General features: G+C 41.1%; 1 protein-coding gene across 7 annotated transcripts; it reads right to left on the bottom strand.

The window, feature by feature from the left end:
* Positions 1 to 407: 407 nt before the first annotated feature.
* Slc17a3 (solute carrier family 17 (sodium phosphate), member 3) lies at positions 408 to 24,204 on the bottom strand. 7 transcript variants are annotated; one of them, XR_873126.3, is made up of 14 exons: positions 21,461 to 22,190; positions 18,586 to 18,709; positions 15,578 to 15,789; positions 14,682 to 14,915; positions 14,161 to 14,248; positions 8,692 to 8,778; positions 5,435 to 5,553; positions 5,153 to 5,314; positions 4,543 to 4,672; positions 4,297 to 4,444; positions 3,935 to 4,025; positions 3,011 to 3,147; positions 2,726 to 2,923; positions 408 to 2,632 (listed from the first exon to the last, which is right to left on the bottom strand). XR_873126.3 is itself a non-coding variant. In XM_006516520.4 (13 exons), exons 2-12 carry the CDS (start codon positions 18,674 to 18,676, stop codon positions 3,013 to 3,015), a joined length of 1,497 nt encoding a protein of 498 aa, XP_006516583.1. In that variant the 5' UTR covers positions 18,677 to 18,709; positions 23,983 to 24,203; the 3' UTR covers positions 408 to 2,923; positions 3,011 to 3,012. The 7 variants fall into 7 exon arrangements, 6 of the variants coding, with proteins under 6 accessions (XP_006516583.1, XP_006516584.1, XP_017170838.1 ...); XM_006516520.4 differs by lacking the exon at positions 21,461 to 22,190 and adding an exon at positions 23,983 to 24,203 and having other exon boundaries at positions 408 to 2,923; NM_134069.3 differs by having other exon boundaries at positions 412 to 2,923; positions 21,461 to 21,692.

The following is a 24,204-nucleotide window of genomic DNA, read 5'->3' as shown; positions in this document are numbered from 1 at the left end:
CTATTTAACCTCAGAGTTATAAGAAAAATTGAAATAATAACTGCCAGCCAATGGGGTTGTCATAAAGATTTAATAAAAGGACAAGTATAGTTTGTTGACTTTTGGCAAATGTTCCTGATCCAAGTAGAACACACCTTCATGAGCAGTGTTAGGCAGAAGTTCCAAGAACAGTCTCTTGGGTTGGACTGCTCAGAACTGACCCCCAACCTGTTGCTCATGGTTGGGCATTCATCATGTTACTAAGCCACTCTTGGAGTGTCCATGATGTTAGCTATTGTTATTACTCAAGAACAATCAGTTTTCTCCTTAGTCATTGTCCTGGTTGGTTTACTTTATCAAGGTGACACAAGCTAGAGGTATCTGGGGAGAAGAACCACAGATGTGAAAAAGCTTCCATCAGGCCTATAGACAAGTCTTGATTAATATTTTATTGATTGATGATGTATGTTGGGAGACCTAGACCACTGGTGGTGGTTCCATCCTTGGGCAGGTAGGTGGCCCCGAGTTATATAAGAAAGCAGCATGAAAAACCCACAGAGAACAAGTCTGTAAGCAGCACTCCCCCATGGCTTCTGTTTCAGTTTCTGCATTGAGGTTTCTGCCTTAAGTTCCTGTACTGACTCCTCTTGGTGATGGCGTGTGGCCTGAGAGTTGAAGGGTGAAATAAATTATTTTCTCCCCACATTGTGTTGGCCATGGTGTTTTATCACAGCTGTAGAAACCTAATTATGACAGTCATTCTCTTTTGCAGTTGCGTTGAACTCCGGGATTAAAGCATTGGTAATAAACATCTTCATGATAAAAGAGCCAAACTACAGTTTGCAGGGTGAATCTCCTGCTCCCAAGTGAGGAATTAGCAGTTACTCAGGTGGCAAGGCTGCACCTTGGAACAGGTATCATCACTCCATGGAACTCAAGATTACTCCCCTCAAGTGGTGACAGCACTGTCAACTTCTCTAGAACTTGAGACAAGGACCAGAGCTGACACAATGACCATCAGACCACTGGCACCTTGAAGACAGACTTAGGGACACTGCTTCCAATGTAGTCATGTCAAGTTAATCTTCTTTCATTGTCCTTTACCACCACTCAGTGATCTCTTTGGTAGGCATGTGGGACAAACGGTGGAGTCTAGTCTTTTGAGCCTATGGCTACTTGACCTTTCCAGCATCACTACGATCTCAGCCCACCTCAGTCAGCTCATTATCTTTTCTTTGATCAGAGACCATCTTTCTGCAGTCTCTGTTTAGTAGTCTATCTTGTCTAGCAGGTTCCAGCCCTAGGATTCTCACCTTCTGTCTGTCTTCTCTACCATCCATCCAGTTAAATGGTAGGGTCTTCAAATTCTTCCACACAAGCATTTCCCACCCCTCTTCTCTTCATTTCAATGTGTCCTGCCTTATTCCAGTCCCTAAAACTGCTGTTTTAAAGACCAGCATACAGATCATCATTTGACGTGTCATCCTAATTCTGAAATTTTAGGAAAATGCTCCATCTAGAAAGATCTGTCCATGTAGCTATTGCTATGAGCCCTACTTCACTGCTTATATAATGTTCTCAAACTCTCTCCCATAACACAGGAACACTACATGCATTAGCCACACACCTTCCTCTAATTTTGTGCTTTGTGCTTTTTTATGAATATGCAGACAGGGTACTCCCTTTAGAATGCATCCTGTTTCCTGCTTTTATGATTTTGTAGAAGAAGGGTTGTCCATTTAATATGTACCCCTGGAATTGCTTCATACATGAGACCTTCTCAGAGTTTTTTTGTATGGAATGGCAAATCTTCATCTGTGTCCCGTTTCTGTCCCTCTGCTACTACACCTGATTCTGCACAATAGAAGGAAACCATATTTAACTTACTCTAGTGTCCCAACAGACAGATCAGAGCTCATACCAAGATCACAGTCATTGCTGTGTTTGTTCATGGTTGGCCTCTCTAATCTTGCCCTAATCTGTACTCAGAATGTATTACACCACCTCTGTAGGATATGATTTGAGGGCAGTGATCTCTGTCATAGACAGTAAAGGTTAGCATGGGGAACAGTTCTCAATGCTGTCCTGGGTCTCTGAACTTGGTGTGACCCACAGACACCTACAAACCATTACTTTACAAAACGCTAAGTCGGTTTTACTTTCCATCCTTATGAGTGATTTAACCACAAATTAGGCATATCTCACAGAAGAGGGATGACAGCCACACTAGGCAGTTTCAGGACAGTGGAAAGATCATTTGCACAGGATCAGGCAAAGGGCAAGAAAACCATAACAGGTTCTAGAGAATAACAGAGATGGCACAAGCGAAGACAAAAATAACAAATAGAGGGAAGAAGTTACCAGAACACACAAGGGGGTTGCCTCTCAGGGCCAGGGACTGCAGTGACCCTCTGTGCTAAGTTCCTCAGACTACATTTTCATTTCTCCATCAAAAATCTGGCTGAAGCCAGTAGACAAGGCACGCAACTCATCCGCCAGTAGCCTGAGCACAGTGAAGAAGAATGGACCATGTGTGGAACATGTGTCAGTGCCAAGCCAGGAAACAGAAACTGCAGACTAGGAGTGAAAGCCAGTCAAAGAATGCTCTCTCTTCTTCCAGTACCACAGGCATAACGAGAAATGAATATTCAACCTGACAAATAGAAAATAAATAATTTCTCTAGTAAAGATTACCGCTCTGGACCAAGGGTCCATAAACTTTGGCCCTTAAAAAAATGGAAACTACCATGTCAGCACCAAATTCTTGATTCAAAGATGACAACCTGGTCCCTTCTTATCATTTTACTCGATGTTTTATTCCTCTCATATTTTCTTCAAAAGAAGTCTGGGTGAAAGGGGGAAAATATCTGACATCATTTTTCATGAAAGTCTTCCCACAGAGGAGCCAGCGTATGTAATGACTTCTTTACAGCAAGTGGGACAGCTGAGGATGGAAAGTGACAAGAAAGAAATTAACAATTGGATGTCCTGCTTCTGTGACTGTAACTCTACCAAAATCATTGTCTGTTACCTTCACAAACGAGTGAGCTTCCTCTCTCTAGCCCATTCTTGAACATCTGCTTTCCCAAACACGAGGTAGATGATTAAGCCAAGTAGGTTAACTGCAAACACTACAAAAAAGAAATTCCTCCACCCGAATTCAGAGTCCTGGGAACACAAGACCCAAAATAAGTATTTCCTATGAAACTGAATCACTCATTCAGACGACAGTTTCCAGAGGGCTTTCTGGATGAAATTCAGTTTTTAGATGGTGCCTTGATAATTAGAGAAAAGAACTCCAAAATATGCTCAAAATGTTCTAGATACGAGAGATTTGAAGACCCTCACGACTGACCTATATATAGAGCTGTTTGTCTTTATCATTAAAGTGTCACACATATTCTCTGTAGTCCAATCTTGCCTACAACCACCATGCTAAAACTGGCTCTAAGACCCCCACCCCCACCCCCACCCCCGTCCATGTTGCAATGTAGTAAAAAGACCTCTGGCTTCAGAGCTATGTCCTCTGAGCAGAAAAGCTCATTCTACCGGATTTTCAGCTTAAGCATTAGGAGATGAGGGTCATAGTATTAATTTCCAAACTGATCTGAGAAGGAATGGCCAAGCAGGACACATCATGTATAAAATGCCTGCTCTCGATTCTTCTCTCTGTCTGGTTACTTACAGGAATGAAAATTCAGCCTCAGATGGCTTGGCAGGAAACATTCTCCTGAGATTCCTGTGGCCCTGTTTGCCATTTCAAATGGAGATTCTAAGTGGCTCACTGATTAGTTCCGAAATGACCTCAACTCTGGTTCATTTGGCTCCACACATCACGGTCACCCCAAAGTGAAGTGAGCACTCTTTCTGAACCTTTGAATATATTCTTTAGCTATTGCTCTTGCAAATATACGTGGGAGAGTATTTTAAAAATCTGTCTTGGAATGGAAACTACCTGGCTGAGGAAAAAGCCAGCAACAATGGGTACCAGCACAGCCGATGAATGTGCCAATCCTCTTGATGTTCCCATGAGAAAGCTGGCATACCTGTGGGTAACAGCAATAGCCCACGTTAAATCCAGACACACCTGACAGTGTCTTTCAGCCCTGCTTTATGTGTGAATCCATCCAAAAGGACGTGGACCATGCATATTCAATGGGAAGCGATTTAACAAGTGCATATTTCACCAATTCACCCTAGGCCCAGCCACAGGCCATGCTTATGATTTATTGTTTCCAAACTTTGAGGCTCCCAGAACATTATAGGCTGCTTTTTTCCCCAGAAAATGTGAACTAAGAATAGATACAAGAATCTTACCTTGGAGCAATGTCTAACGCATTAATATAGATTCCTGCCTGAGATAGAGGGCACAGTCCACAGGAAATTGTCAGAAATATAATTGTTGTAATATAGCTGGATTGGATATAGGGCAGAGCCGCAACGAGGGCTGCAGGAGGAGCATTTCCTAGGAAATGTGGAACAGACAAATGCAAGGGTGAGATGCATTCTTTGACTGTTAAATGCTTACACCATGCAATGCAAATCCCACATCCCTGTTCCTACCTAAAAGTGTGATGAATTTTCTCACAGTTATGAGCCTAAAATTCTTGCTCAGTAGAAAATCTGCCAGCCAGCCTCCCAGGATACCAAGGACCCAGGCAACAATAAAGGGAAGAGAAGACAGGAACCCATTCTGAGGAGAGAAGACTAAGTAAGGGAGGGAGCAAACGTGTTGGCAATCTCCTAAACATCCTGACACGCGGAAACCATCTCCCCTCCGCCCCGCCCCCCAGAAACCTGGCAACCTCCCAGCAAAGTTGCTGTCTATCATTAGTTTTAAATATCAAGCACGGGGGAGGGGGGGGAAGGAGGGGGGAGGGGAGGAGATAGGTGGATTTCGGAGGGGAAACCAGGAAAGGGGATAACATTTGAAATGTAAATAAAGAAGATATCTCATAAAAAAAGGAAAAAAGAAAATACAATATCAAGGACTGTTAATTAAAGAAAAATTATGAAAATATATAAAAAAGCATTATAGCAGTAATAATAAATAATGATTCTTTTTTTTAAAATAATCAAGATATTTTGGGTAATGGGGTTCAATGTCCTGCACATAGAATTACTGTGACAGATGATGCAAACATGAAGAAGGAATGGAGTGAATTTTACTCACGTCTCTGATGTTAACTTTGAATACAGAACTGATGTAGGTTGGAGTGTACATTATAAAGGTGTTAACAAGCCACTGATGGGTCATAGTGCAGAGACACATGGACCAGAGAGGCAGAGATTTGAGCATAGCTTTGATGGGAAGTGGCTGCTCTTCTGAGCTGAACTGAAAAGAAATGCATTGGTCTGAGTAGAAAGATCAACACGAGGCTCAGAGTCTCAGCCACCATTAGGAACCCAGATGTGGATGCAAGGTTTCTGCAGATGCTAGAGTTCTTATATGTACCTGTTGGTTCAGAGAGGATAAAATATATTCTCTTTCTGGGCCACTTATCCATGGGTGAGAGACAGGGTCATCATAAATCAGAATGAACCAGAGAAGGCTGCAGAGCACACCACCACCTCCTGCAAGCAGAGAGAAAGAAGAGTTCACCAGGGAGCTCATTTCTATCATTTCTAAAGTGGACTTTACATTTTGCAATAATGTCAAGTTTGTTTAAATGTTGCAAAGATAGCACAGAGTTCCCACATACCTTCTGTCCTGATTCCCATGTGTTGATATCACAGTACATCCGTCAGCACTTCCTTGACTCACTACTACTAAACCCTGCACTGTCTTTGTTTCTAATTGGTGTAGTAGTCATTGTATGTAATGTTGGTTTTTAATAATTTCTCTTAAATGTATCACATGTTTTTATCATGTCAGCTTCTTCCTATTTCTTACTTAGTCATTCCTGTCCCTTTCCCTCCTACCATCTACTAATCTCCCTTAACTGCCTATATGCTTTTATGTACATATATGTATGTTGTGTGATATATATGTGTGTGTGTGTGTGTGTGTGTGTGTGTGTACACATATGTGTGTGTGTTTGTGTGTATATACATATATATGTATGTATATATATGTTCATGACCAATGTGGATGTTATCAGCCATGAATGCATATGCATGTTATGACCCATATAAATTTGTATGTATATGTATGTTATGACCCAAGTATGTATGTATATATGCTGGTATGTATGTATCTATGTATGCAAGTATGTATATGTATGTTATAACCTAAGTATGTTTACATGTATGTAGATAGGTAGACAGATGTGCATTTGTAAAGAATTTTAGTTTCTACAAATGAGAGAAAAATATGTGGCTTGTTTTTCCGCATCTAACTTATTTCTCTTAATATGATGATCTCCAGTCCCATCAATTTTCCAGGAAATGACATAATTCCATTCTTCTTTCTGGTTGATTAAAATTCCACTGTGTATCTGCATCACATTTTCTTTATCTGCTTTTTGTTTCTAGAAATCTATGCTGGTTCCATCCCTGAGATACTGTAAACAGTGCAGCAATAAATGTGGATGTGTAGGTATCTCTATGCTGGGCTGTCACAATTTGGGTATATTGAATGACTTCTTCTCATGTTAGGACATTTTCTAGGCTAAGCCATTGCCTGAGTTCATTGTGAACTCTTCTCAGTTTTCAAACAAGCTGTCTCAATATTTCCTGTTTATTTGTTGTTGGAATGGGGTCACAAATCTGAGGGACAGACTAACACTGTCAATGTTTTCAGTATTAGCCATTTTAATAGGTATATGGAGATGCCCATTGTGATTTTTAATTTTCATATCCCCATGACTAAAGGTTTTTAAATAGGTGTCTTGTCATAGATCTGTGTTCTCTGTGTATGCATTTGGTAAAATGTTTCTGTCCATTTTTCAGTTGAGGATTTTATATTCTCATAGAGTTTTGAAAATTATTTACACATTTTAGAAGAACATCTAATTAAGTGTTTTGTAGATATTTTCTCCTTGAACTAGTCTGCCCTTTTATTGTCTTAACAATGCCATTTGAAGATGACATTTTTTTTTTTACTCTGGTGAGTTTCAAATTATTGATTTTCTCTATGGCTCATATTTCTGGTGTCATATTTAGGAGGTTTTTTGGTTAATTAAAGAACAAATAAAATTTCCCTGCTTTCTTCTAGAAGAATATTTTTTCTAGATGTTTGTGTGTGTATGTGTGTTTGTATGTGTGTGTGTGTGAGCGAGAGAGACAGAGACAGGGAGAGACACAGAGACAGAGAGAGCTGGACATCTTCCTAGATTGCTCTCCATTCTATTTCCATGACACACGATCTCTGACTCTGGAGCTCACAGATTCGGCTAAGGTGAATGATATTTCTTTAAGGTTTTGTTTTCTTTTCTTATTCCCACTCCATAGAACACTGCTTCACATATCCCAGGCTGGTCTCAAACTTTCCATATAGTATAGAATTACCTTGAATTTCTGATCTTCTTGTCTCTGCCTTCTGAGTACTGAGATTAGAGGTATGTATCACCATGCCCAGTTTTCTGTGGTACTGGGGACTGAACCCATGACTTTATCCTAGGCAAGAGCATTACCAACCGGGCTACTTCTCAACCTTATCCAGTCAGTTTTTTCATGGTGCACTTGGGAGCTCTGCTTTTGGGTGCATATGTATTTCAAATTCTTGTCTCTTATTGGTGAGTTGATAATACAAAGTAATCTTTGTTTGGTATTAATATGTCCACCCAATGATCTGTGGACTAGTATTTTCATGTTTTGTGAACTCTACGGAGTCGTGTGACCTGACAATAACTCATCTCTGTCTCCAAAATACTCACTGTCTGGAAGAGGAGCAGGCTTGCAAATAAAACAAGCTGATGGAGAGTTTGAAAATAAAATGCAAAGCTACTCCAGTGGAAACTGTAGGTGAAGCCGTACTTTCTTGGTTTCTAGCTAAATGAAAGTCTCGGGTCCAATAGTGAAGTTATCCCAAATTACTGTCAGTGTTTGATATATTCTTTTCTTTGGAAACTTCAAGACTTGCTAAGGACTCTATCCCTTTGCTATGCTTAACCAAGACAAACCCCGTGGCTACATTTACCTCCTCGGATTGTTTTTTTCTGTCTCTTAGAAAGCACTGCTTTCTAAATCTTCCCCTCCTGCCTACAAGGCACAGTGGCATCCTGATGACTGTGCAGGAGAGCAGCACTTTATATGAAGCCAGAGGATTTTCACATCTTGCCTAGTATGGTGGTTTGAATATGTTTGGCCCGGGGAGTGGCACTATTAGAAGATGTGGTCTTGTTAGGGTGGGTGTGGCCTTGTTAGAGGAAGTGTGTCACTGTAGGGGTGGGCTTTAAGACCCCTCTCCTGAGGATGCTCAGTCTTCTCTTGGCTGCCTTGAGTTCACGATGGGAAACTCTCAGCCTGTTCGATAGTACCACACCTGCCTGGACGCTGCTATGCTTCCCGCCTTGGTAATAATGGACTGAATCTCTGAACCTATAAGCCAGTCCCAATTAAATGTTGTCCTTTATAAGAGTTGCCTTGGTCATGGTGTCTCTTCACAGCAATGGAATTCCTAAGACAGCTAGCAAAGTAATTCCTTATATTTTAATATTTTGTTTCCCTAACACTTTTATATTTTGACTCTTCTCCTTTAGAAGAGTACACACAGATGCATAAACTTAGAAGCACATTCCTGAATATTCCAGAAACCAGCAAGCAGCTTACCAAAACTATAGAAGACAAAGGGCCACCCAAGGGCTTCACTAATGATGCCGCCCACAAGGAGGACAGTAAAGATTCCCAATGTCATTCCTGCAGAGAGACAGAAAGAAAATGGTGGGACCCCTGCCTTCTGCTAGACAGATAATATAGGCTGGCAGATGAACATGAAGAAGCCACCAAACCACAGAATATGCATATGTAAATGCAAGCCCTTCAGACTAGTTTTTTAATTCCTATACCTCTGGTAAGTCTTCCCCCCCCCCCCTTTAAAATTCCCAAGTGACATTCAGGTGACTGTCATACTACCTTTTGTGCTGTCTTAATTTATAGTTATAGGCATTTATTATAGAAATAAAGCACCATGAAGGGCCAAGGTTCTAGTATACTCTCCACTTTTACCCTCTCTACCCCTCTGAAGATAAGCATCACATCAATATATTGTACAAGAAACAGTCACTCACCTTCTTTCCTCTGCACTTTTATGCTATTTGTAAATGCACTCACGGGAAGCTGCTTCTCCATACATATGCTAATGACACTGTTTTAATTTCTACAACTTCACAGAGCATCTAATATATAGTAGGCACATTCCCTCCTGGTTCACAGCTTTGCAAATAATTCTAAGCTTTTTATGTTTAGCCAACTTGTCAAATTCCATATTTATACAGAGTTGTTATTTTAAAATAAACATGATCATAATGGCCTGAGGGTTTTATGTAACTGTTTTTTTTCTTTTCTTTCTTTCATTTTTTTCGATTTTAATTTTGAATTACGTTATATGTCTGTCTGCAGTGTGTGTCAGGAGTAGACTGTCCATGTGAATGAAATACCCATGGAGGCAGACAAGGATGCAGATCCCCTAGGGATGCAGTGGAGGCGTGAGTTCTGAGAACAGAACTGGGGCCCTCTGCAAGAGCAGTGCATGCGTTTAACACTGGAGCCACCTCTCCAGTCCCAACATTCATCTTCATTAATCAATTGCTCTTACAAAGATCTCCATTGCATGGAAGATTTTAATTCTAAACAGGCATCATCACTCATTTCTGAATAGAAACACAATTTGTTTTTGTGACTAAAGTACCAGAGGATGAGCTGCCAGCTCAACGGCTATGTGTGCTTTACATTTTGGTAAATACTGCAAAAGTTCTATGCTGAAAGCTGTTCAACTTAAAGTGACAACATAGTTCTTTCCTTCCCATCCCCTTGATAGTGTCTAATAGCCTCAAAAATTTTAAGGCACTTTTCTTCCAATATAAATGATAAAAAAAAACTCTAATATTTAATTATGTTCTTTTTAGTGGAGTTGAGTTTTTCACTATTTACCAACTTTATCGTTTGTTGTCTTTTTTTTTTTTTCTGTTTCTCTCCATTGTTTCCCTTTGCCTCAAGTTACAGACTGTGCATTGTGAATAGTCCCTGTGTGGCTTGCTGGCCACAGTTCTTCCCTCTTTAACTTTATTAACAGTGTATTTCACAGTCAGCACTTACAGGCATTTGTGCAATCAGATTTATGGCCTATAGATTTACTCTTTTGCTTGGATTTCTTTTTAACTTACACTGCAAGGTAGAAATAATTGTTAGGATCTTATTTTTTTTAAATTCATGTTCACTGAAGCATATTGTCTATGCTATCTCATTTAAATGTCAGCAATCAAACTTGGCATTTGATCAAATGCTGTCAGTCACAGTTAAATGAACTGTCCCAGGTTGGCCTTTTAACAATAGGAAAGGCAACTTTTGAAAGAGAATTCCAAGTTCCAGAGTGAATGGAAAGAAAGCTGGAAGTGAGTATCTTTTCTACCACCAGGTCCACCCAATCAGTACATTTCACCTAAACGTTTGCCTTTATCTTGATTATAAGGGAAGACAGACTCCGTTATCCAAGCAAGGTCATGTTCTTTCCTGTCTGCTTGCCTTCACTCAATCTACCTCAAGCCTGACCTCCTAAGTGAACGTCTTCTTCCTCTTCACCCTCACCTTCTTCTCTACTCTTGTCTCTTACCCATCTGCATGCTATACCAATAGCATAGAATCTATGTTGTAAACAAAGCACAAGTTCTGGTGTTCTCTTGCATAGTAGCAGGCAGAGGGTAAATAACGATAGCATACCACATTTCAAAATCTAAAATAAAGAATTCTGAATAATTTCACTAAAGAGAAATGGTCAATGCTGGAAGGAGTGGATATGCCTGGATTTGAACATTAGTAAGTATTCACTTGTACTGAAATATCTCATAGTATAATGTCATACACACACACACACACACACACACACACACACACACACACACACATATAATTTTGTGTCAATTAAAAATATTTAACAGTTAAAATATTTTTCAATATTCTAGAAAATAAAAAGGGAGTAAAACCAAAACAGATACTTATCTCTTTAGAGCCCCCTTCTGTACATTTTGGTATTTCTCTGTGAGGGAAAACTCCCAAAGCCTGGGATCTTGAACATTGAAGAGGCATGCGAAGTGTCAAATCTCTGGAGTGCTGGGGTCTGTGACATTGACTGTATCCATCTTCTCCTCCTCATTCTGTATCTTAAGACTGATATCTCAGGGGTCTCTTTAGCATAGGCATTGATAAGTACTGTACACTGGCTTTTCACCCCTCTTAAAGGGACCGAGTTATCAGCACAGCACTACTGATTCAATACATGGAAAGGCCTGGGCCTATGCTGCTGCTCATTCTGCCCCAGGTATTCAAGAGCCAAAAAACCCCAGCAATTATCCAGATCTTTAGTTGACCTGCTCTACTCTTCCACATGTCCTTCCCATAGAGCTAGCAGGTGTCTTTGGTTCGGGATGCCAATCCTTTGGGGACTTCTTGTTTGTTCTTTGGGGACATTCTAACTTCATTTTTATAACCACACCTTTGGTGAGAAGGCTGAGGCAGAAAGACAGAGTTTATTTAGGCATCTGAGAACAGATGGCCCTTCCATATGCTAGCCTCCTATCTCCCATTAAATAACTATGTCATTCCCTCCCTGATTTGTGTGTCTCCACCTCTCTCCATTTCTCCCCTCTCTCTGTCTCTTTCTCCCTCCTTTCTCTCCTCTCTCTATTTCACTCGATGTTTTAAATTAACTCAGAAAGTTGTGCAATGAAGGCACTCAATTTGCTTTGAGAGCCTGCCTGTCTGTTTTCTGAGCTCTGGGCTAAGCTAACAACATATTTTTTTTTTTTTAAATTCCCATCACCTACTAACGTTAAGCATGAGCTACACGTTTTGTTTGAACTTCTTAGTTCCAAAGCTCTTTGAGTAGCTATAAAATTCCCTACCAATATGCATCTTTTGTGCCTCCTGAAAGCATATCTGAGCTATGACCCACAGACCACCTACACCCCAGGATAGCTATGAATACAGTCTAACATAAAATCTCAAACTTACTTAAACATTATGAGATAGTCTATGATTGTTTTTCTTTCTCATTTTATTAGCTCTTTGGGAATATCATGCAATTTATTTTGATCATATTTCCCTTCTCCCTAATTTTTCTTAGGTCCATCTGTCCTCCCCAACACACTCAACTGTGCCCTATTATCTTTAAACCCTAAGTCCAATTTGTGTTGCCTGTGTACTCTTGGATGTGTAGCCTTAGCTAGAGGGTGGTCACCACACCAGGACCACATTCTTAAAGAAAACTTGACTCAGCAACTTAGTTCTGGATGAGACTTCTTGTGTTAATCACTCAGTCTTGTTCTCAGGTGTGAACTCTGTAGATGACAATGCAGGGTGACAATGTCAAAGGTTAGATACTCCTACAAGGAACATGCAGTGTATTTTGCACTGGAGGCTGGCAGTAGTCCTTTGGGCCCTGGGCTGGTGCTTTTCTAACTTCTGGGTAGAGATCTCCTGTCTTTCAACCCAGACATCACCATCACAGGAAGTGATATCAGTCCTACTGAGGCAAGAAGGTAGGCTCAGGAGGCTCTGTTGTGATGGACTCTTCCATTAGCTCTCTCTATGCCGCCTTCGGGCAGCCATGTTCCCGATGCTTTTTGAAATCAGAAAAGAATTTCTCCCTGGAGTTCCTCAAGAAAACCTGTGGGCTTGTGGGCTTCTGAGATATATGAACTCCCCTAAATATGTCAGCTGACTCATTTTGGTCTAGGCCCTGTTAAGAGAAGGGCAAGGAAGTTACTGGGTCTTCACACTCATGGCCTTTATTCTGTTTTTTAAAAAATAGTTTGTGCTTTTTGTTTTGTTTGTTTTATTGAGTTGAGGGCTTGAAACTCACTGCCTATCCCAGGCTAGTCTGTGTGACGATCCTATCTCAGCCTTCTGAGTGTTGACCTTGCATGCATTTGTCATCATATAAGCTTACATTCATGCATTTTATTCCCTGTTGGCTGGGTTAATCCCCCAGCTGCTGTGTCCACAGTCTCACGCTTTTACTCCCTGGTTTGTCTTGTGTTCTGAGGTCCTCTCACAGTTGGGTAACTGAGGCGAATTTCTTTTGTCTAAATCGCATAGTCTCTTTCTGTCAGCGAATGTGAACTCTCATGACACACACTCGATACTACTATTCTGGGTTTCTGAGGGGGGTTTCCGAGGGGGCTTTCAAGGCCTGCTGTCAGCAGGTTCCTCTAATGTATGTGGCTAACTCATGGTTTTGGACTTGAAGAGTTGTTGATTATCTTTGAACACACACCTTGCCCATAGCATTAGCCTTTTTCTACTCAGTGCTGGCCTTGACAGTGGCCACTGTTAATTTATAGCATCTGTTCTCCACTTTCCCTAGTATATTTTGGGGCTCTGCTTCCAGAATGTTCACTATGGGCATATTACGCTAACAGGTCATTTTCAGAGAAAAGTCTCAGAAACTGGCAAGATGGTTCATCTAGAAAAGGAGCTTGCTGCCATGACAAGCACCTTGATGACCTGAGTTTGATTCCTAAAACCCACAAGGTAAAATGGAAAATTAACTCTTGGAAGTTGTTCTTTGACTTCCAACTATATGCTGTGACATGTATATACAGTAAGTAAATAAGGGTAATAAAACCTTTTAAAAGGGAAGATACTCTCAGAAAAATTTAGAGCAATTCCAAAAATCATTAAGTTGAATCCATATGTCAGATGGAATGAGAATATAAGTTTGATTTGACTGTCAAGAATTAATGTATAAAAATGAAACACTACAAATTCATTAAAAACATGGATAATTGCTTTTATAACATTACCATGAGTGAGTAGAAACTTCAAATTCCACAAAAGAATAGTGATAAATTTAGCAACATAAAAACATTTTTAAAAGTTAGACATCATATCACAAGTAATGGTATGCCGCAAATCATAACATGGGGAAAAAAATAAGTCACATCACAAACAAAGGATTGGTTTCCTTAATTTATATAAACACTTCTTAGAATCAGCAAAAGGACCGTTCAACAGAAAAAATGTTTCGGAGCCCAGTAGGAAGCACTGGGATGACAAATACCCATCTAGACAACACATCTTTACCTGACAAGGCAATGGTGCAGAGTCGGCTGCGCTCATTCGGAGGAGCCCATTTCTGCCAGAGTGCAAACTGTCCCCCATATCCAGTGCCCTGAAATAAAAAATAATTAGATATGTTGATGTAGTACTATATAGAAATATTCAGCTCAGAGTTTGAAAATACTCAATATCTAGGGCTGAGTGTGGTGACACACATCTTTAAGTCCAACACTCAACAGGCAGAGGCAGGTAGGTGGTGGATCTCTGTGAGTTAGAGGCCAGCCTGGTTTACATTTAGAAGGAGGAGGAAGAGGAAGAAGACAAGTAGAAAGAGATGGAGGAAGAAAAAGAGGAAGAAGAGGAAGAGGAGGAAGAAGAGGAGGAGGTGGAAGAAGAAGAGGAAGAAGAAGGAGGAGGAGAGGAAGAGGAGGAGGAGGAGGAGGAAGAAGAAGAAGAAGAAGAAGAAGAAGAAGAAGAAGAAGAAGAAGAAGAAGAAGAAGAAGAAGAAGAAGAAGAAGAAAGGAAATACTTGAGATACTTGATACCTGCATTAAGCCTTGAACTGCTCGAGTTGCCAGGAAAAAAACTAGTCCAAGATTGGCAGCCAGTGGGATGCAGAGAGTGAGTAATGAAGATCCAAGCAGAGCAATTCCAACCACTTTCTTTGTTCCTATTTTCCCTGCCAAGTATCCTCCAGGACCTTGCATCAGTATCATGCCATACTGGACAGAGCTGAAGATGATTCCTTGAGTTTGAGGACTCCAGTTATACACAGGGGCCTTTAGGAAAGATAAAATGCCTCTGTGAGCCACACACTGGAAAGTAATTACCTTCTCTAAGAAGACCCCATAGATCCAAATTTTTCTCAGTTAAAAACTTTGAACACAGCTGGGCCTGGTTACTATTCAAAAGGCTGAGGCTGGAGGAGCACAAATTCAAGGCTGGCCTGGGCTGCAAAGTGAGCTCAAGGCCTCCTGGGACGGCTTAACGAGGCTCTTTCGGAAAAATGGAATGAACGGAAGAGAAAAGGGAGAGGGCTGGAAAGCAGCTCAGTTATAAAGCAACTGGTCTAAAATGTGGAAGGCCCTGGCTTCTCCTCCCAGAACTGTCAAAAGGGCTTTTGAAGTTATAAACTCTAGAAAAATCAATATAAAGAGCGAATAGCAAAAATTTGAGTCCAGAGGCTGAAGAGATGGCTCAGTTGGTAAAGTGCTTGCTGTGCAAGCCTTAAGAGCTCAGAACCCACATAAAAAGCCCAGAACCCAAATAAAAAGCCCACCACTGTGGCTTTTAGTCCAATCACTGAGGAAGCAGAAACAGGGCAATTCTTGGGACCCACTGGGCAGTTAGCACAACCTAACATTCAAACCTCGGGTCCCACATGCACACGCACACGCACACACGCAACTGGGAAAACAAACTTAAATTTTGCCTTGTCTACCTTTATAGGAAGATGCTTTGAGGCTTCATGCTGATCACCGCTTAAACCCGCAGGAAGCTGTTCAGTAGAGCTATTGAGGTGGGGTGGGTGGTCGGTGTTGTTGACCATTGCTACCATGGTGATGCTTATAATAGAATTCTGCGCCATCAGTGTGAAATTGCAGAAATGTGTGACGAAGGCGATTCCATAGCGCATGGAACATAAACTCGGGACTGGAAACAAGACATCACATCACGGCTTGCTTTATTGAACTAGCATTAGTGCATCACGAGATATAACAGAAAGCTTGACTTTCTTGAGAGGTGGAGGCAGGAGGATCAGGAGTTTGGTCATGGTTGGCTGCTGTTTGAGGCTAGCTAAACATGACCTATCTCAAAAAAAGAAACATAATGTCGAAAGTCACTCTGACTGCCGCCACCTAAAGACTTAACTGACGCTTCTGATCTTGCTGGTGTGAGCAAAGGAGATTCAAAGGCAGCAGATGATTGAATTGATCCAAGCAACATTTGATACTACAGATATATAGAGCCTGTGTCCACTGGGGCTATCTATCCTTCATGTAATTTTGTCTGTCCCATTCCTAAATCATTCAGTTTTAGAGCCGATGAAATGATTCACGGTAAATGTAAAATGTACATTAAATGATAAACATATGTAATTATACAATGCATAATACATTATATGTAAGTTACATGCATATGTACATTTATAGTAGGTATAACTAGTAATATGCCACATGTTTATCTTACATATCACAAATATAATTTTTGTTACATATCATGCCTTATGCATGCAAATAAAGTATAAAGTTTGAGGCAGACGATTTTACTTACCCTCAGGCATTGAGGATAAACTTTCATTTGAAATGTAATAATTTTTTTAAAAAAGAAATCAAGTTTAATATTAAAGTTCTAGAAGGGTTTCCTCACTAGGGATTTTGGGTCCCTCAAGTGCTGAGAACCTGTAGTAAAGCTGTCGTGGAAAAAGAAGCGAGCACGGCAGTGAAGTGATATCCTCTTCCCCCTTTGCCAGAGCTTGGCTGCGATGTCCAAAGAACAGAAAACACAGGGAACACATGCATTTGTGAGTGAAGTGAGAGACTGGCCCAGAAACGGACCTCTGAGGAGTGCTGGCTAATAGCTGAAAGCTTCCTTCTACTGCTCCTAAGAAAGTCCTGCAGCACTGCACGGGGCAGCTGTCCTGACAGTGCTCATTAGATAGAACAGCTTGATAATAGGGAAATCATACGACTGCAGGGAGCTGTGTTCACCTGGCCACAGGTATTGGTACAGATGTACTTCAGCTGAAAGCACTTTTGATCTCTCTCTCTCCCTCTCTCTCTTTCCAAACCCCAGGAGAAGTAGACTAGGTAGCAACTGTGGTAAATAAGCTGACTATTCAGAACTCAGCATCTTCTCAGGGTGTCACAGAGAGCTCCCAGTGTTCTCCATGGATACTTCAGCAGACCAAATTAATGACTGTCTCTCAGGGAAGCCTAGGTCTACCCAGCTCATCCTGTGCCTGAACAAGTCAGTGGATTCACTTCAGGGAACTGGACAAGAGTTGGACTGGCCACTCTCCTAAGCCGTGCTGGCCAGCTTAGATGTGTGCCTTCAGTTCTTACTGAGCACACACTTGCTGATCACTCTCCCTGTGTAGCAGCACACAGCTGGTAAAGCTCGTGATCTGGGGAGGAGAACAACAGACAGAGCCGAACAGTAAGTCTGTCTTAGAGGGTGTCAGGGCTGTGCAGAAAATAAAACAAGAGGTCCAGTCCCAGGGACATGCCTGAGAGCTGGTTATGTGGGTGTCTGAGGGGAAAGCACACTCCACAAGGTGGAAATGCCCTGAAGTAGAAAGAGATTGCCTGGAGTGACTGCCAACACCAGGTGAATATGACAAGCAGAGGGAGCCAGAAGTAGAACCTGGTCTTGAAGGTCTCATGTGCTGCCAGAAGCACTCTGACTTTTATTCTGAATAGGGTGAGGGACACTAGAGGTGTTTGTGCAAGAGTGAGACAGGATGAGACCCTGAAAAGAAATGAAGCCAAGCTGCTGGAGGCTCTGTCCACATCTCCTTCCATATGATAGTGAGGTGGTAAAGACAGTTGTTTCAGGCTATTGACTTTAAGGTGATATGCCTGTAGGGATCACTGAGTGACAAAGACAGAGCCAGGAAGACCATGGGGTTGAGAGTAGCCTGGGCTATCTCAAAGGTAATTAAATGTGGAATGTGGACCTGCTGGAATGCACCAAGTAGGTCTTAAGTGTAACACTCTATTCCTGTCCTTCCTCCAGACAGTCATCCCTTCTGCTTTCACATCATCAGAATTCCATCAAAGGAAGGAGGAGAAAGGAGCCAGAGGTGCATGGGAAGCAGAGGGTGGGGCGGGGGCAGGGTAGAGAGGAGGAAGATGAGTGACATGTCATGACATGGAGGGAAATACCGTAGTGAGACCCATTCACTGGTCTAACTTGGTGCTAACTCTAAAGAATTAATAATATTTGAAAAGAATAAGGTTTTGTTAATCTTATAAAGCAATACTGAAAAAGATAGCTTAGCAAGTTAAAATACAGCAAATACAGTACAGAATTGTATAGAAATCGTGTAGAATAAATGCAGTGACATTATATTTGGTAAATTAAGCTTACAAAAATTCTTTGATTTTGGATATTTATGTAATTTGTTACATTAATCAAGCAAAATAATTATGTTTGCATTATTGCAAGCAAATATTAAAGGAATGGGACATGAGGCTGTCTGCCAACAGCGATGTTAACAATTGTGAAGAGTAAATTCATATAGATAAAGATGAGAAAGTAACTGTGAAAACTATTCTTCTAAGAGTGTTTTTCCTGCCTTCACATAATTGTGAAGTGTGCATTAATGTAAGTGTGTTACAAAAAGAATAAAAAATGTAAAGATGACTAATCCATTGTTTTATATAAATACATTACAGAAAAGAGTGCACCATAAAGCCAGTGAGCAAGCAGCTGTGTACAGTTTACCTTTCAGGGCAGGGGTCTTCTTGTTCACTGGCGTACCTAGGACGAACTCACTCTGCTCACTTGTAGGGCTCATCTCTACCACTGTGGCCATTGTGGTTTTTTTCTTTCTGGGTAATTAGTGTTTCTCAGAAAAAATAGAAAAGAAAAGAACCAACATGAAATTACCCTTCAGTTGAGCTGTATGTAGAGAGAGAGAAAGAAAGAGAGAGACAGAGACAGAGAGACAGAGACAGACACAAAGACAAAGACAGAGAGAGAGACAAAGACAGAGTTAGAGAGAGACAAGAGACAAAGAGACAGAGAGAGACAGACAGACACAGAAACAGAGAGACCCTAATGTAGGAAAGCATTAGAAGAGACAGAGCATCATAGCAGTAGGAGTGGGGCTTCAATTCTAGACACTAAAGGGGGCTTTCAAGTTGGTGAACAAGTCCCACACTACATGATCTAGTTTGCCTTGGCATATGGACCAGAAGTCAGGAAGGCAAGCTTAGTGTAACTCAATGTTGTCAGTTAGGGGTAGGGGGCAGGGCTGGATTTGATCACAGCTGTAAATAAGAGGGGGACTGAAGGCCACAGCACAGTGCAGCATATTTTCTTATCAACTCTTCGTCCTAAAGACCTAGAGGAGTGTATGGCCTGATTTCTGAGAGAGAGAGAGAGAGAGAGAGAGAGAGAGAGAATGCACAAGCTAGATGATCTGTGGTCTAACAGGACAATATATAATCCATAGGTGTTAGTTAAAAGAAAATGCATTTGAGGACCTTTGAAGAGTCAGTACCAAGCAGCCAAAACCAGGCTCATTCCATCTACCTGGGGAGCAAGGTGGGGTGCAGCTGGCTACTATCTCCTACTTCAATATAATAGGCATCCTGCCGCTAAGGCCTGGAACTACTTATCACTGGATTTATCAGAGTCACTACAGAATGCTTGAAGAGCTCTGGCTTGGGAGCTAGGCTCTCCCCAGTTCCAGTACAGGTTCATATTGATCTACTTTGCTACAGGAACAAATGCCACAGAACCCAGCTTTCATCGTGGGTGCTGGAAAGTTAACTAAGGTCTTTACATTCTACAGTAAGCACTCTATTACTGAGCCATCTCTCCAGTCCCCTCTCAGACATTTTAATTTGGTTAAGGTTCATATCACCTCATTGGTTTTCTTAATCCAGTATTCTTGCATAAGAGTAACCTTATTTTCTCTTACGCTATAGTTCTGTCTCCTAACTTATCTGGATGAGAATCTGGGCAATGAATGAATTTGATTATGAAAGGCTGCACTTCTTCAGAAAATTGTGGTAGTCACATGGCTGAAGCATAGCTGACTAAGGAAAAGATCAATACTTTCTGTGGGACAGGGCATACATCTTCGCAATGTCTGTGAGAGTTCCTGGAAGGCCCCTGAGTCTACAACGTCTGGTTCACTGGTTAGAACTGTAATAGTGTGGAAAGGATGAAATAGTATAAGTTCAGAGGCCAGTTATCTTAATTTCGGATAGACTTAGCCACTTCAACAACCATTTCTTGCCCACCTCTACTTAGTGTCAGGACTAACATTCCATGACTGATAAATAACCTTTTGAAATCTATTGATTTTTAAAGAGGATTACGATGATGACGGCTATTGCTAACAACTGCTACTGCTACTGTTACTGCTAGATTCTGATTCTGATACTGATACTACTAGCTTGTACCTATTCAAAGTCTAAGAATTTTATCAGGTAGCATCTGAGGCCTTAGAAAAACTTCCCCATCTTGCTGTGTCTGCCTCTCTATGTAGACTCTAGTGTATTTTAAACTTGCCTTGATTTATGACTTTTGTCATTCTATAAAACTATAAAATTCATGAGACGGCTTCCATATTGGGACATGAACATCTGGCATAACCTAAATCTCTGTTCCCAGACCATGGTCTCTCAAATATGGCTCCAGTATAATGTCATGTTTGCTGTAAGGTAAGAGCTGTGTGCTTTTTGTATTGATGATGTAACAGGCAAAGAAGTGATTGCTAACACCATTTTATCTAGAGTGGTTTTCACAATGCTCACACTGTTCTTCATGTCCCCAGCAGCTGTCAGACTAACAAGAGTAGTTACAACCACTGCTGTAGACTCAGGACCCAGGCAGGGCCATGGACCTCAGAAAACTCACTGACTCTCTTCTCCTAGGCCATTGAGCTCATTAGCAAAAGAACTGATGTTTGTTCATGAGACACTTTGACTTTCCCCTTACCATTCTCTCTCTGTCTGTTTCTCTCTGTCTCTGTCTGTCTCTGTCTCTGTCTCTCTCATTCAATTTTTTTTTTTAAATAACAAGTTCTGTTGGGTATGGTAGATCTACCTCCCTTGATTCTCTGGACAAGTCACTTCTACACACATACATGATTTTATGTGACTACGTAAAAGTTTTAAAAACATTCCTTTATAGTATGTGTTTCTTGGATCTGTCTCCACAGCTGCTATTGTCTCCACCAATTCCTATGGTGATCTAGCACAAACTCTTCAGTTTCCAGTCTCTCCTCTCCCTCTCTTTCTTCTCCTCCCTCTCCTTACCCGCTGTCTCTGTATGTTCCTCCTTTTCCCCTCCCTCTTGGACCCTCTTTTCCCCTCCCTTCTCCCTCTCTTTCTCCATCCTCCGTTATCTTCTTCCCCTTCTCTCCCCCTTCCCCCTTCCCTTTGCCTCTCCCTCCATTTTTCCGTCTTCCTCACTCTTGCTTCCCCATTGCCTTTGTAGACATAGGTTTTTACATTGTATGAACATGTTTTTATTTTGTCAGCAGGAGAACATTTGAAGTTGGAGGAGGGATGTATAGCAACCCTCAGCTGGTATTCAAGGACAGTGCAGATCTTTGGCTACCCAATGAAAGTAAGTGACTTACCAACTTAGTGACTGAGGTAGGCCTTCCTGTGTTTCCTCTGGACAGGCTTCTCTTACCTCTTACCAGACCACTCAGTATTCTGTGTCACTCCATGACTCCAATTATTAATCATTAATGACAGGCTGAAGCACCCCCTGCTTTCAGCTGTGAGCTTCACAGCCTTCGTCCTTGTCCAGTGTCTTGCCAGCACCCCAGAAGGATCTACTGGGTCTGACACCTGCAGGCAGTTATTAGTCACATTGCCTTGCAGTATTTCTAAAGACATTTCCTTTTTCCGGTTTGAAATGGGATAAGTTACAAATTAAACACATTTTGTACTTTACCCCCTCTTTTTTTTGTCTGGTCTTTAATTTTCTTTTGCTTCTTTGAACTATGTGGGCCATAATCTTATTTAGTAACGTTGTTAACCAAATCAAATGGACAAAACCCACAAGCTTCTCATAAATTCAGTATTTATTCCCCATGACTTTTTTCCTGTCTTAATTACTTCTATGTTTGTTGATAAACTACATAAAACAATGCTCGTACCTACATCTCAATTTGCACATGTTACCATGTACAATGGCAAGTTTTCTAACTCACTTAAGTAACCGCTTAAAACTTTTATACATGCACATGATGCATTGTGATCAGACCTCACTCATTTTTGCCAACAAATTCCTCCCATTCCCCACTGTCACTTTTCCCTCTCAAGTTCATGCTTCTTCATTGCTTCTCCTCCTCCTCCTCCTCCTCCTCCTCCTCCTCCTCCTCCTCCTCCTCCCTACTGAGTCACGTAGTGTTGTCTGTGTGTTCATAGGTGTTGAACTATCTAATGGAATATGGATAGCATCTTAGAATCTGAATCCCTGAAGAAAACTGATGCTCTCACCGGCTAGCAGCCATAAATTGCCAATAGCTCCTCGGCCATGGGTGAGACTTCATGAGCTCCCGCCCTGACCGTGGCGAGATTTTGGCTGGCTGGATCTTGCTCAGGTCTTGTGTTTACAGCCACAGCTGCTGTGAGCTCACGTGTACAACAGCGCTGTCTTGTCTGGCAAAGAAGGTTTTGCAGTAGATGTCCACTACCTCTGGTGCTTAAGATGCCTCTTCTACAATGCTTCCTGAGCCTTATGATCAAGAATGTGACACAGATGCCCTTTTAAAGCTGATCATACCACAGTCTCTTACTCCCTAGATTTTGACAAGCCGTGGGTCTTTGTATTAATCACCTTATACTATAAAAAGAAGCTTCCCTGATGAGGGCTGAGAAATGCACCGAACTGATAATTTTGTAGTTTGATTTTTCTTTATGGTTGAATAATCTTCCATGTATCATTACACATTTATCAGGTGATGGGACATTTTAAACCTTTTCATTTCCTGGTGATTGTGAACAGAGAAGCAATAAACATGAATGAGTAAATAAATCTACAGTAGAATATAGAGTCTGTTGAGAATATTCTCAGGAAATGTTCTGGCTTGATCACATGATAGTCCTATGTCTAGCTTTTTGAGGTACCTCCACATTGATTTCCAACAAAGGGGCTGAGCTCGGAACACCCACACCAGCACACCAGAGGCCAAGCTTGTTCATTTCTTTAGACGATCCTGCCAATAGCTTGGAAGTAGACAACAGATTCATTGCCTTCCAAGCTCGTGAAGGAGTTTGTCCTTGCCTCAAAGGTGAGGTGGTACTTCAAACCCACTGTTTCGTATAGGCAAAAAACAAACAAACAAACAAACAAAAAACAAAAAAACTCTACCTCTCAGAGGCCCCTAGGCTTATGACTCAGCCTGAGCACTGATGTCAAACTCATTCACAGAAAGGAATCTGGGTTCTGTGTGCACTGAGCTCTTCTGGTAGCTCATCTTCACTGTGGCTTTAAGTCCTGTCTTGCTTTATGCTCTCAATGCATCTCCTTTGGTTTTGTGTTTGACTCTAAGTGCTGTAAGAGGACAAACCACTTCTCCATAATGGGAAGCCCTGACTGAAGCTCCTGACTGGAGCTGTTGGATGTGTCATTGAGGTTAATAATTTGAGAAGTCTGGGCCTTGGGGAATGAGGATTTTCTGAAGCATATGTAGTATACGATCTCCATAGTATACAATCTTTCACTGTCTGTAAGAGAAAGAAGTACAGACACAGCTCATATACACATCTGAAATTTAAAGGTAGAAAGGTCTAAGTTCATTATGGAGTCTTAGGAGTTTTACCTCCTGTGTCAATTATTTTTCGCTGAGTCCTTTTTTAAAGAACTCTGTACTCTGGGATAAATAATCAACAACTTTAGAATTCACGTATTTCTAATTCTAAATTAACCAAGTTGGAATATGTGGCTTAGTTTTATAATTTAATTTTTAACTTTACTTTAAAATGTTCATGGTTTTAACCATGTACTTGGTTTGACTTCATAAACAAAAAGACCCAACATGCTTCTACACTGAAAAAAAAAATCCAATTTTGCCTCACCTGTACAATTAGTTTTTAAACATTTGAGTATGAATTGAAATATTTCTTTGACTTAGATCATTTTACTCACCTTTTAGAGATTACACCTTTTCTTCTCTGATGAGCTTGAAACTACTTTGTGTTGACATGAAAATCTTCGGAGCAAATAGAGTGCACACATCCTCACTTTGATTTGAGTATCCAAGGAATGCTTTCCTTAAGTGTGTGAACAGTTGTCCTTAATTATTATCTGTAGGATGGCTCCATGTCTGACCAACATCTCAGAGGAAATCAGTGCCCAGTTGAGGCAATC

The sequence above is a fragment of the Mus musculus genome, chromosome 13, assembly GCF_000001635.26.
Source record: "Mus musculus strain C57BL/6J chromosome 13, GRCm38.p6 C57BL/6J".
In the NCBI taxonomy this organism is placed as follows: Eukaryota; Metazoa; Chordata; class Mammalia; order Rodentia; family Muridae; genus Mus; species Mus musculus.
The sequence above is the reverse complement of the archived record's forward strand: the minus strand, read 5'-3'. Positions and strand labels throughout refer to the sequence as shown.

Excerpts from the sequence above, each read along its gene's own strand:
- Slc17a3 (XM_006516520.4), bottom strand. The coding sequence starts at position 18,676 with ATGGCCACAGTGGTAGAGATGAGCCCTACAAGTGAGCAGAGTGAGTTC. Across the intron at positions 14,916-15,577 it reads CAAAGCATCTTCCTATAAAG|GCCCCTGTGTATAACTGGAG; the intron begins GTAGACAAGGCA and ends TCTTTCCTAAAG. Across the intron at positions 4,445-4,542 it reads AAAATTCATCACACTTTTAG|GAAATGCTCCTCCTGCAGCC; the intron begins GTAGGAACAGGG and ends CACATTTCCTAG.